The 14,314-nt window shown below is 40.4% G+C and overlaps 1 protein-coding gene across 1 annotated transcript in view; it reads left to right on the top strand.

Moving 5' to 3' along the window:
- LOC146788598 (tenascin-X-like) overlaps positions 1 to 14,314 on the top strand; it is a 694,637-nt gene that overhangs the window by 436,249 nt on the left and 244,074 nt on the right. Inside the window, exon 24 of the mRNA XM_085633173.1 lies at positions 6,137 to 6,394. Coding sequence (XP_085489299.1) covers positions 6,137 to 6,394 — 258 coding nt within the window. The remainder of the gene's footprint in view (positions 1 to 6,136; positions 6,395 to 14,314) is intronic.

Genomic DNA, 14,314 nt, shown 5'->3' with positions numbered 1-14,314 from the left:
GCTTCGCATTGCTGTTGACTGCTCCTTTCAACAACTCAGACCCCCTAACATCACTGGCAAAATGTAACCATTTGTTGGATCGCGGTTATAATCAAACAGTAACTGCCCTTGGATAACAACATACGTATCACCCCCATACTGTTCTCCTCTTGTATCACCATCCTATGTATATAGCTCTTCAATCAAATCCTTCCCTTGCTCCACACCATTCCGTTATGTTATTACCCCCTCTTTCTACCCTTCGTTCAAACACCATGCTCCTTTTCACATCACCCGTACCCTGTCTGCACTCGCCAATTTAAGCTGCCCTAACTGTTCGCTGCGCATCCCGTTTTCACCAATCTGCCCTTCACGTACCTGCCATTAAACATCCTTCCTCCTCTCTCCTTTCCAAGAAGTAATTCCCCTCCCCTTCCCTGCATCTGAATTTAAACTCGCGCTCGGCAATCATTTCCGGTACCCTCCCTTTTCTCACCTTAAATGAATATCACCTGTGTTGTTCATGATCGCTCGAGCCTGCCTACAGTGCTCGCTATGCTTAAATACTACAGCTCCCATGGTGCATTACCCTCATTCATGAAACGTGAGTAGTAATTTCTTATCTGGTGCTAAAATTAACATGGCAATGCAACTTCCAAATATCAATATGACTTTCGATTTTTACAAATGTTTACACCGTCCAGTATTTATTATTCAAAGTTCAGTAATCGTCTGATACCATTCAAAACTAGCTTGATGAACAAAGATGTTCCGCCTTGCATGGGGAAGAGTAACGAAAATTCCCAATTTCGCTGTATTGATGTTCCATTCATTGTGGGTGCTAACTCGATCGGGCAACAAACGTTTAGAACATCATACATATACGAGTTGCACACCTCTGATTCCTCCTTCCGTCACCACTGAGCACGCATATGGTAAATCTTAAATGATAAAGAAGGAGCATGGTGTTTGAACGAAGGGTAGAAAGAGGGGGTAATAACATAACGGAATGGTGTGGAGCAAGGGAAGGATTTGATTGAAGAGCTATATACATAGGATGGTGATACAAGAGGAGAACAGTATGGGGGTGATACGTATGTTGTTATCCAAGGGCAGTTACTGTTTGATTATAACCGCGATCCAACAAATGGTTAAATTTTGCCAGTGATGTTAGGGGGTCTGAGTTGTTGAAAGGAGCAGTCAACAGCAATGCGAAGCTAACGTGACAGTCATAAGGACTGGTGGTGTAATTAAAATTAATTTCATGAGCATGTCAGCATAAGATTATGTATGATGTTAGATTATGAAAAAATAATACATGTCCATTGTTATTTTCAGTTACCCCTGACGAAGGGCCTCAGTTGCCCGAAAAGCATTGGGTTTTTAATAAACTGCTTTTTGATGAACTTTGCGCTTGTACGTGTTCTTGGAGTGAGGTCCAGAAGGGCACGTCTTGAACATGAGAAACATGGAAAATTGCATTACCTTGCATGAGGATCTAAACAGTTTCAAAATGAACCAGAGGATGTATACTGGAAGCATAAGCAGAAGTAGAAAAAGATGAAAAATTAACAATTGCAAAAGCAGTCTCGGCTGTGCCAGTGGTTTGGGGTGATAAACTCGCCCCTTCTAGATGTGTTAAAGTATTAATGCAGCACACAAACAGCAATAAAGTGAAAAAAACACAACACAACACAAGAAAAGTCTCATCCCAATTATAAAAGACAGTCCATTTTAATACATTATTTGACACCAAAAGGGCATAAATTCAATCAGTAGAACCAGAGTTATGAATTTTCAGCATTTCAGGTAAAAAAGTGAAGCTCCAACTATGGACATCTTGTCACATGAGTCGAAAAATATGGCCAACCGCGATGGGGCGGGAGTCGAATACAAGAAGTGGATTGGGGGCCCAGCGGCGCTTACCTCCATATTTAAAAGAAATTTTGAAAAAACAATTCTGAGAATTTAAAGCTCAGTGGGAAAAGGCTGCAGGCGGTGTTCGAGCATTTTAGGAGGGAGCATCATTGTTAGGGGGCTGCTGGATAAAGTTTGTGGTGAAGATTTCTATGTTTGGACTTACTCACTATTTAGGAAGTTGAAAACCTCCAGTATAATAAAAGAAGAGGCTGTTCCCACGGGGCTGGATACCCCATTGGTGTAGGACTGGTGAACAGGATTTGCTGCTGCACAGAAGACCTACTGCGAAGTGAGGCCGACTAGCGATGCAACTTAGGTGGATAGACAAGCAGATTGGTTCCAGTCTGTCTTGGTTCTCAGAGCAGTTTTTTGCAAAAATGTGCTACGTCCCATGTTTTAGAATGTGGCTATCTGGGTACTTTTAGGCATTAGAATTCATGTACGCTGGGTCCAGGAGAGGGTTCAAGATGGTTGGACCCTTCTCTGTCCCTGAGGCTCTGATTAGGAGGTCAGTCAACTAGCCTTTGGAGACACTCTGGTAGTCCTGGGTTCAACAGCGAAAACAGGGTTCAAGCAGGAGGCAGGCCTCTGAGGGTTCAAGGCAGCCTCCAAGCAGCAGAGCAGTCCTTCCAGTTGCAACAAAGCAGTCTTGTGGATTACACAGCAGTAGGCAGTCCCCTGAGAGTCCTTCGGCAGGTCAGGAAAGTGAATTTAAGAGTGGGTCTGAAGGTCCTTTTTTTATACTTGGTGCCTTCTTTGAAGTAGGAGGAGTTTCTAGAGAATTCACTTTGAAGTGCTTGAAGTTTTCTGACTCCCCTTCCCTGGGTCCTAGTTGGTTGTATGATCAGTGCAGGGGTGACAACTCCTTTGTATGAAGGCAGAGCATAGCCTAGTCAGTTGCAAGTGGGTCTGTGACAGCTCTGCCCCCCCCTATTCTGTCAGTTGATGGCCTTTTCAGGCACACCTAATCCCTCTATTGTGTGGTAGCCTGGGAGAAATAAACAAAGTCCAACTTTCTAAAAGTTGCATTTTCAAAATTGTAAATTGAAATCTGACTTTACCATTATAGATAATTTTTAAATACAAATTCTCAGACACCAACCATGAAATGATTACCAATTCTCAACTAATAGTCAGCACTTATTGAATGCAAAAAGGCAACCCAATTGTATCCTATTGGAGAAGTAGGCCACATAGTAATGAAAAACAATTTTAGGAGTTATTCACTACCAGGACATGTAAAACTTAAAAGTACATGTCGAACATTTTTATTGCAATGTACCCTGCAAAATGGACTAACTAGGGCTTACCCTAGGGTGACCTGTATAGTATAAAAGGGGAGATTGAGGCTTGGAAAGTGGGTAATTTTGCCAAAGTGAATTGTCAGTTTATAACTGCATTCAGGCGCAAAATGGCAAGTCTGGGATATATTTTAAGGACTACTTAAGTGGGTGGGACAATCAGTGCTGCAGGTCCACTATTAGCTTTTAATTTACAGACCCTGTTTATATGGTGTACCACTCTACCATGGACATATGGGTAAATTAACTTTGCCAATCAGATTTAATCCAATTTGGCCATGATTTAGGGAGTAAGCACACACACTTTAGCACTGATTAGCCTATGTGCAACAAAAACGAATTTCAACAAAAAGTGGAAGGTAAAGGCAAAATGTTTGGGAGTGACATTTAAAAAACATGTGCAGCAGTAAGGGTGTTTCTTAGTATTTAGATGTGTTATAAACCCCTTTTAGTTTTAAAGTGCATCACTGGAAAATATAGCATAAAGAAAAGGTTCTGTTGGTTTTGAATTACTGCAACTTGATAACATAGTTTGAACATGAAATTGTGCCTGAAGAATAAAAAAGATGCAGAATGACCATAAAAATGTAGGGCCAGATTCACAAAAGTAATCTCAGACAAAATCCTAACTTTACAACTTTCGGTATTCACAAAAGACATTTAGGAGTAGTAAAGCTCGGATTCCCAACTTTACTACTCCTAAACTGAGAAAAATCCTAACTTTACGACTTTCAGTATTCATAAAAGGCATACTTTACTACTCCTAAACTGAGAAAAATCCTAACTTTACGACTTTCAGTATTCATAAAAGGCATTTAGGAGTAGTAAAGTTAGGATTCCTACCTTTACCACTATTAAACTGAAAAAAATCCAAACTTTATGACTTTCGGTACTCACAAAAGGCATTTAGGAGTGGTAATGGTAGGATTCCTAACTTTACTACTCCTAAGCTGAGAACATTCCTAACTTTACGACTTTCGGTATTCACAAAAGACATTTAGGAGTAGTAAAGTTAGAATTCCTACCTTTACTACTCCTAAATCACAAAAAGCATTTAGGAGTAGTAAAGTTAGCATTCCTAACTTTACTACTCATAATTACCCTTTATGAATACCAAAAGTCGTAATGTTAGGATTTTGTCTCAGTTTAGTAGTAGTAAAGTTAGGATTCTTAACTTTACTACTCCTAAATGCCTTTTGTGAATACCAAAACTCTTAAAGTTAGGATTTTGTCTCAGATTACTTTTGTGAATCGGGCCCGTAGTAGCTAAGTACAGTGTTGGCCAGTCAGTCTTGGTAACAAGGTACAGGTAGCAATAGCTCTTGCACTCTCCAATATCAACTTTATTGAAAGTGCGTACATGGGTGTTGCTCAACAGAAAATACAGGTCCTACAAAACACTTCTCCCTGTGGCCTGATGCATCTAAACTGTTGAGACCATATGACTTCCCTCCTCTGATTTGTGCACTTAGCTCCTATCAGAGAAAGAGTAGTGTTTGTAATTATGTCAATGGTCCAGAGAGCAACTCTGAGAGAATATTTGACTTTATTTAGATTTGGATAAATCCACTCAAATTGAGTGGGGTTGTCAACTTGGTTGTATCTAAGTCAAGGAACTGCACATTGGAGACTGAGGTAAGCCTCTGCAGGCTGGCTCCCTGGTTATTTTTTTTTTTTCACCCATATCAGTAAATCAACTAGGGACAGTTTTACCTTTAGCTGCTATCTCAAACAAACATGCACACATTTTAGCATATTTTGGAGTATTTGTTCTGTCGGGTGGACTTTGTTTCAAAGCTTTATGCTGCAACTGTGCCTGTGAGTGCTGCTTTCCAAAGGGGTTATATGTTAAAGGTTGTGTGAACGACTGTGTGGGGCTGCACAATTTTGCCCTGTGCCTACAGGCTTTCATAATAGTAAGTAAATTGATGCAATGCTTTCTGTCACTTAGCGCTGTTTCGTTGTTCTTTTTGCCATGTACAAAACTTTAGCAAATAACCCCATTAAAGGTCACTTAACAGAGATTATTACATGGTTGCATTTGCCTGTGAAGACATAAGACATGCTTTAGAGGTTAGTGGACGTAGTAGTGCCCTTCAGGATGGTGAAGGACATTACCTCTGTCACCCCAAGGATACTCTCCACACTAAATCTCAGCAGTCATCTGTATATTTAAAGGAACCGCTGCTATAAACTTCATTGACAGAATAGTTAAGGGTGGAACAACTCCAAATGAGGGTTTGAGGAACAGGAGACTCCATTGGATTTGCAAGAATGCATTCTACTTGCCAAACTCTACATTCTTAGAGCCTGATTTGGAATTTGGCAGATGTTACTCTGGCACAAATTTTGCAGATGTCACGGCCACCTTTTTACAAAATCATTATATCTTATTGCACTTGTAATAAGGCAGATGGAATATCCTTCACGTTTGTGACTGAGCACCCGTCCATCAAACTCTAAATCAGGCCCCAAGTCTGCAGTCTCCAGTATCACAGGAAACGTATGTTTTATTGACTTCAATTGACAGCAAAGGTACTTCTAAGTAGAGTCTCCTCAAACTAAAAAAATAGGACAAAAAATCTCAGTCCGAAATTATTTAAAATGCTGAAAGTTGTCCCTCTTCATGAGTCTGAGATGTTTTCGAAAGCTTTGGCAACAAAAAACAACTTGTGGTTCAAGACAGGAGCCATACATACAATAAGAAATCATGGAGCAGTCACTGTACCAGGACCATGAAGGGTTGCAGGTCATGTGACTCGATAACAAATCTTATCAAAATGTATCATGGTGATGTTTTGCGTTACACATATCAGTTTTGAATTTGGAATACATGTGATCAATGCAGAATGCTTTTGGATTGTGACTCCATTAGCTCAATAACATTTGATCTGAAACAAATCTAAGCAGACTGATTTTCTGTTGTCTGATTACAGGACCAAAAGATATCAACATGCTGCGTGTGGCTCAGGTCTCCATTGATTCATTGGCCCTCAGCTGGCTTCAGCCAATTGGCAGCAAGCGCCCCTACTTTGTCGATGTATCGGGGGTCCCTGCCTCACAAGAGAGAGTGAACAATGAATCAGTGACCATCTACAATCTAATACCTGGGAATCTGTACACAGTTTTTGTCTCTGCAACTGCTGAAGATGGGTCATTGCAAGAAAAAGGAAGCATGATCTGGACTTACACAAGTGAGTCTTTTATACACACCACTTACCTTTAAAGAAATTACCATTCAAGATTTATATTGTATTGTGGTTATTTTGCTTGTCTGTGTCACTAAGAGGGGAGAAGGATAGTCACCTACAGGATGTACTAGTAGACTGCAGTGCATTGAACCATGAAAGAGGAGCAACCAACATGTTGATTCATCTTACCTTGATCCAACAAGCACGCTTTCCTTGACCTTTCTATTCTATTTGACGCCTTTGTGATTTTTTCAAAATTCAAGAGACTTTTAAATGTAGTTTTTGTAGGACCATGACTTTTTTTTTTAATAAACATGACCCACACATGAGGTCCATTGGTCTTGTGTAAATCCACCAGATGGAGTATCTTTGCAAATTATATTCATAGAGGTTAGTATGCTGCCACTGTTTTTAGGAGCATTCCGGATTAATGCCCATCTTTTAATTAAGCTCCAAGTGTCACCTGCAAAGAGAAGTCCTTTCCCTCAATACCTTTCTAACAACAAAGTCCACTATCTTTTGCCACATTTAAGGTCAGCCACCACATTTTTGCTGAAAGTCACTTAGTTAGATCTTTATTCAATTTGCCAGGGTGCACCACAGACAAAGGTTACTTGCTCATAAGGGTTACTTGTGGAAACGACCCAAATCCAAGATGCTATTGAATGGGGCCACATGTAATGATAGCTCATGCTCAGCCTCTGTCCTATCCACAATTGTTTCTTCAGCCCCACATGACCAACATGTTTGCAGTGCAAAATGAATTGAGCCACAAATCCCTCCATCTGAAATAGAAATAGGAGCCATATATACCACCTGGTAACACATGCCCTACTACCGTCTGTCTAAAACTACTACATCATCCTATCGCAGTGAGCAGTTTGACCTTCAGGTATGACTTAAATATGGGTAATATTGATGCATACGTTTCTTCCCATTATCTTTTTGATTTCTCTCTATAGTTGCATGTTGTACCTATTGATAAACGCAGCAAAGTTCCCTGTTTTACTGACATCTTGCAGTTCAAAATATGAATATCGCATGCATGCATTTTAGTCTAGTGGACGGACTAAAACTTGTGAGAGACAATGATGAGCAATAATGGTCCAAAAAGCAGAACTACTAGATATCCACCCTTGTCTTTCCCGTGGACCTGGTGACATGGGTTGCACTGTCGCATATGACTTGCTATGTCAAGCCATATCTTGATGAGATGTCCTTCAGGCGTGTTCATCAGACTGACCCATGGAGTGTGGCTACCTGCAACCAAGATTTAGGCTTGAATAGTCTCCTTACTGGTCACAACATCTTTGCAACCAATACAACGGAGGCTATACCAATAATCTCACATGACACTCTATCACACTCGCAGTGAAGGGTACGTTCACTTTAAGTGTCCACTACCTAGATAACTAGTAGAAGAAATCTGTTTCCCTGACACCAATGTTTTCTGTCACACTAATTGATGAGTGTGCAATGCTAGGACACACCAACAAGTGTTTCATATGGCAATATGCTCATGAACCACACACTGATTTTAGCCCCATAAAATGACCAATATTGAAATAGTTTTTTTGGATGGATGATGCAAATAAGCTGAAGCATGGAGCAGCATATAAGAAGGATTACACCTCATCACTATGAATTTAACACAAACAGGTCTGCACTGCTAGTCAAACACCTGGGACAAAATAAGGTTTTTTTTCTTCCTTTACCTTCCCTACTACTCTGTAATGTTAGATTGTTAGCTAAGTTGACAGTAAAAGAGGGACCTGTTATGACAATTATCTCTAACCTTCTTTAGGATCGAGAGAGGGCCGAAACATGTTGACTTTGGCATTCCACAGACATTTTGTGGATGCGAAGACAAGGTGAACAATAATGTGAACTTTATGAATGACTTTATTCTATGCATTTTTACAATCTACATCCCTTTTTCTCTGTGGAGTCATTATTACTTGTAAGTTGTTTTATCTACCACTAATAATACAGACCCAAAGTATATAGTAATTAGTTTAATGGAGTGCTGCACCTTTATTTTTTCACAAAAAATATTATAAAGATCTTTCAAACCACTAGGTATTCCCAAGGGAGCCCATAACTCACCTAAATCATTGCATGTAGTGAGGAGAGACACGCAACTTTAGTTGTGCTCCCAGATGAATGTGTTGCAATATACAGAAACTTGGGAGGTAGCCCCCAAGGTCCCACACCCTTGGCTGTAACTCTCTGTTTGTACATGAATACGAAGTGAGTCCTGGTGACTAACAAGGACATCAGTAATCACCAGTACACAGATGATACCCATCTCTAGCTGATGGTATTCTATGAACATGTTTTTACTCATTGAAGAACTGCCTCCCAGCCATTGCAGGTCTGAATGTCCAAGGAATAAGCCAACCTAAACATGTTCAAGATTGATTGCATCCTCTTTGTCAATGCCCTGAATTAACAACAGATATAGGAATGACTGAATGAAATGAATCTCAACAGCTTCACAATAGAACTAATAGACAGTGTCAAATCCCTGCGTTTTCGCATTGATTCCAAACTCTGCTTCAGGAATCAGCAAGCAAAACACCAAGACCACCCTGAACCAGCTGACCCCTTTGTCACAGATAGTAGCTAAGGTCCCTTCTGAACAATCACACTGGTGATGATCCTTTGCCATCTCGATGGTAGTTTCACAAACGTTTAGACTGACTGGTACCCTGTAACCTGCCCAAAGCTCCTCAAGAGTTGTATTTATGAATCACCACATCTCATAACAAATATCTGCAATTCATTAGGATAATTTCAAAGAACTCCTTTTGCATACTTTGCTCATCTGCATTATTTTCCAAATCTGCTGCAGTATCGTGTATCAGCCAGTCAAAGATGGCACCCTACATACCTGGAAACAAAGTTCAAAAAGAAAGACATCAGATTGCTTTGCCAGATGTACCATAACAACATTGTCAGACATGAATCCAGGCAGTTCAGTGCAGGAGAGACAAGGCAAGATACCAGCACTTCTTCTGCTACTTTCTCTTGGGTGTAGAAACCCCTCCCAATTAAATATTTTCTAGGCTTCACTTCCGCTGCAAGAAGGAGCTGATAATTCTTCTCTTCAAGAAACTTCACATTGCAATATAACAACTTGCTTAATAGAGCTTTTATATAGTGCCTCCTAAACACCTCCTGTAAACATACCTATGACCCAACTTACCACATCTTCTCCTGCTGCTATTTCCTGCAGCTCATCCCCTTGTATCTCTTTACCCTCCCTTCTTCCCTGCTGAAGCCCATCTTCTGTGTGCTGATACTCCCCTTGTGCTATGTGGTACTTTCACAGCATAAACTCCATAGTGAAAGACTCTTTTTCACGCACTATGTTCTCCCATTGAGTCGTTCAGTGACCCATTGCTTTGCAGCTAGGTCTATGTTATTTATTCTGAAAACAGTGAGTGCTGTGTTTAAAGATTCAGAAGTTCTGTGGCCGAATAAGATGGTAGCCTTACAGAAAGGAAGATTTGCATAATAAACACAAGTTAGCCAGATTAATTTAGTTGTGAGTTGCACCTGTAGAAGGTGGTAATGCATACTTGCAAAAAATGAATAATTAAGTCTGTGTTACATGTGCCACTCATAAGCTTTGCCTCAGAACATAGCTCTGCACTGAGTGTTACAACCACCCAAAGCTGTGAGAATACATTTCATGATTTATGTAAAGCATGCTGCCTACTGATCTGCACTCTACCATAACTATTTATTGGAAGGTTTTATAAGGTGCTGTGTGTCACATCATGGATGCTTCAAAGCGCAGGACAGTTCAAAATAAAGTCCAGGGGGCCGATTCACAGAACTAACTTAAGACAAAATCCTAATCTTACTACTTTTGGTATTCCCAGAAGTTAGGATTTTGTCTTAAGTTTGTCTTAAGACAAACTTAAGACAGACTTAAGACAGACTTAAGACAAACTTAAGACAAACTTAAGACAGACTTAAGACAAACTTAAGACAAACTTAAGACAGACTTAAGACAAACTTAAGACAAAATCCTAATTTAAGTCTGTCTTAAGTCTGTCTTACGTCTGTCTTAAGTCTGTCTTAAGTTTGTCTTAAGTCTGTCTTAAGTTTGTCTTAAGTCTGTCTTAAGTCTGTCTTAAGTTTGTCTTAATGCAAACTTAAGACAAAATCCTAACTTCTGTGAATACCAAAAGTAGTAAGTTTAGGATTTTGTCTTAAGTTAGTTCTGTGAATCGGGCCCCAGCTTTCTGGAATGACAGGAGTCCAATTGTCTACAGTGCATGATCTCTGGCTGTTATTCCTCAATTGCATCCATTGTGTCCATGGTTTTCTGAAGCACAATAGTTGGGTTCTGCTATAACACATTAGGTTTAGAACATTCCACATCATTGGACCATGCTGTCTTAGGGCTCTGCCTAAATGTGGTGTCCTCTTGATGGTTTGTTGAGTGATCCAGTGCATTTAAACAGACAAGAGATTCACAGAATGGATGTAGTAGGGGGAATAACCCTGCATGTGCCCCAGGCCACTCTCTCAATATGCTTAGGATGGCATATTTTCCTTAGCATAAAAAGCAGCTGAGAGGCAAATTTTGTATGTGTGCTTTGGCCAAAACAAATATAAACCCTAATGATTTTGATTACACTAGATATTTCAGTCAAGATCAACCAAACAACAGTGCCTAGAATGCCACCAGCACATATCCTATCTCTGAAGATGTTAACTCAAGGCTTAGCATATGCTGGTAAAAGATCTTTGGATCTAATAGACAGGTCTACCACCTCAATGAAGGTTGATCCAGGGAATCACCAGGTATCACCTCAGCACAGCAGCAACCTCAGACCCAAAATTGATTGGATTTGGTTGAAGATTTTGGACCTATTCCAATATTTGTTTGTCCAGCAGTTGAGGGTTATTATTTCCTGCTGCAGCTAATCATGAATGCACAATTCAGGGCAAGGAGAGTAGGCCTGGGTAAAGGTTTTGTTGCACCATAGTAACCTTGTGTAATTTCCAGCATTTTGTCTTATGCTTTTTACTAGGGGTGGGCGGAATTTGCGTAATTGCGTTACGCAAATCTCCGCGAAACGGTAAAAAATCTCCGCGAACACGCAGAAATTTCGCGAGCATGCGGAATTGCTTGTTCGCGATGCTTTTTTCCTGTTCACAATTGCTGTTTGCGTGCTCGGGGAGAAATATCTCGCGAACACGCATTTTGAGAACGCGAACAAGCAAAAATTTCGCGAAATCGCGGAAAGCAGACTTTCGAGCAATTTCGCGTTCTCCGCGGAACGCGAAATTACGCAAATTCCGCAAATTCCGCGAGCGGAACGGAATTTACCGCCCAGGCCTACTTTTTACACAAAATTCGTAATTAGAGACCGCTCACAATTCTATTGCAAGGAAAACGTGGGAAAAATATGAACTGGCAGAATTAAAGTGGCTGTAGTTCACAGGAAGCCTGTTTTTTCTGCTATCAATTTTAGTGTGAAATGGCTCCTTCTGTTCAAACTGGACACATAGCGTATTTCACACTAAAAAAAATAGCGCTAAATGCTAGATTTTCATTTTCCCTAATTTTGTTTAAGTTTGCCAACATTTTGCATAATAATGCAAAAGCAAATTCTGCAAATATTGCACATCCCCCCAAATTTGTCAGTTGGGTCCACAGGCCTTCATGCAAGGAGAAATGTTAACCTTTAGCTCAACAAGCTACAAAATAATACAACTGTCCTTCACCCATGTGGGTGTTTACATCCTTTCCCTGTGGCCAGTGTAGCTCAGAACCTACCCATAAAAGCTAAAAAGTTTTGAAACAATATGGAATGCATCTCCAGGGCTGGCTCTAGAGCAGTGTGACTGGTGCCACCCCACCGGATGCTGACTTCAGGGGGAGCCAAGTTGGGAAGTGTATTTTGTTTTTAAAAGCACCTGCTGCCATGTTCCTTGCCTTCACCAATTTACAGGCAACAAAAACTTAAAAATAACTCCAGTGAATAATGTTCTTCCTGGAGAGAAATTGAGTTTTGTCTAGTTGAGGCTCTGAGGGTTAATATGCTGCTACAATGAGCGTGAGCGCATACAATGTAATAGGTCAGTGGGTTACTGCTTTTCTAACCGGCGTCATTTTGTTACTTGCTGTTTATAAGATAAATCCTAATATAGGACAGTGAAATATTAACTGTCATCAAAGAACTGCATGCATATTGCAGAGCAGAGATTAGAGCACAAATTAATGTTGCAAAATGGTTCATTTGGGTAGAAATCAATTATTCTTATTAGAGAACCCCCAACTATGATGTGCCATTTTCAGTTCAGAGTTTGTGCTTCTCCAGACCGAGCACTCTTAAACCAGGCTGCCTACCAGTATGGATGACATGTGACTCCTACACCCTGTAGTCCTCTGGCTTATGTAACATTTCCTATGCACTGATTTACACATGTATGACTGTCTCAATGTAATGTGTATTGATGCAAAGTGCTCTGACACCTTACACTGCTATGAGTGATGCTATATCACTGATTAAGTGCATCTGAGAGAGAGTCATTATGGAGTCTTGGGGGGCACTGTTAAAAGGCGGTAGGGAGGGAACTAAGCTAAAGCCCAGCACCGCATCTTGGTGACATGGAGCCACCTGATAACCTTATTTAAACAACCAAAATGTTATATTTCAAACGTTTGTCCTGGAGATTATCCTCTCCTTTCCCGCTGATGATTGGGTGGGATGAAGGAAAACGCGGTTTGTTTTAGTGAATTTGTGGAGGTAGAACTGGGGCTGTCTCCAGTCTGCAGCACCCACAACATAATCCCAATGAAGGGAGAGATCTACCATCAGCCTGTCATTCATCCCTCTTGTAGCAGTAATCAGACAGAAAAGGGAAAACCCTGCGGAGAAACTTCTTCACTTGAGCAAGTTGTGTTGTTGCGCTGAGTGAAAGGTTAGTAAATCGGCCCCGCTATTTCATGCCTTTAAAGTAGAGTGTGAAAATGCGCCTCCGTCAGCTCTTACACATTACATTCTAGGATTTGTAAGAGGAGAGCATACAAAGAACTTAGAGAACATAAGTAAATATGCTGCAGAAAAACTATCCCTTTAAAGATGGTAGATTTTTGACAAATACAGAGACATTTGCATAGCAAGTCAATGCAGTTCAACTGGTTAATGGTTTATGTGCCTCACTTGCATGGATGTGATGCAGAAGAGATCAATAGATTAGTTTAGGACTGACATGTTTCTGGTTCACCCAGAGGTACTAGAATCAGGGGGTAGTGCCTCTCTGAAAACCCAAAACTGGGCAGCGGTCCATCAGTCAAATCTGCGGGTGATGCTGAGATCATTGCTAAGTCAAAACTGTTGACATTGGCCAGCACTACTACATCCGTTTATGTTAGGTATGGATTTAAAATAAAAAGAAAATCTGAAATAATTGATCTGATTGCTTATGCAATGTAAAAAGCTTATACCAAAGAAAGTAATTTATAAGTGTATTTGGAACTTACGGAGCGGCGTAATGTGTGCATTCTTAAAAATTATTTGGAATAAATAAGACATAAGGGTCCAGATGTATAGAAGTGACTAAGCAGTCGCAAATCCTCCAGATCACTAAATTACAGGATTCAAAATGTTATCTTTCACAAATTGAAGGGAGTGTTTTCTGGGCATTCAATTCTAATTTATGAATCAGTAATATGTCAAAGAGTGGCAACCATAATTTCAACTGCAAGACAATGAGCAATTACCGACTCCTAAGTTGTGGCGGTAACAGGTTGGCAGAGGGGAAGATGTCCCCTTTGGACAACTTCCCCTATGGAAATTAGAGTGGCAACTTCGAGGGTGAGTAGGCAGTGGTCCATGGGAATACTACCAACTCTTACTCAAGTTTTTCAAAATGGAAAGCATATTTATTTTTTAA

Source organism: Triturus cristatus, chromosome 11 (assembly GCF_964204655.1).
Source record: "Triturus cristatus chromosome 11, aTriCri1.1, whole genome shotgun sequence".
NCBI lineage: Eukaryota > Metazoa > Chordata > Amphibia > Caudata > Salamandridae > Triturus > Triturus cristatus.
The sequence above is the reverse complement of the archived record's forward strand: the minus strand, read 5'-3'. Positions and strand labels throughout refer to the sequence as shown.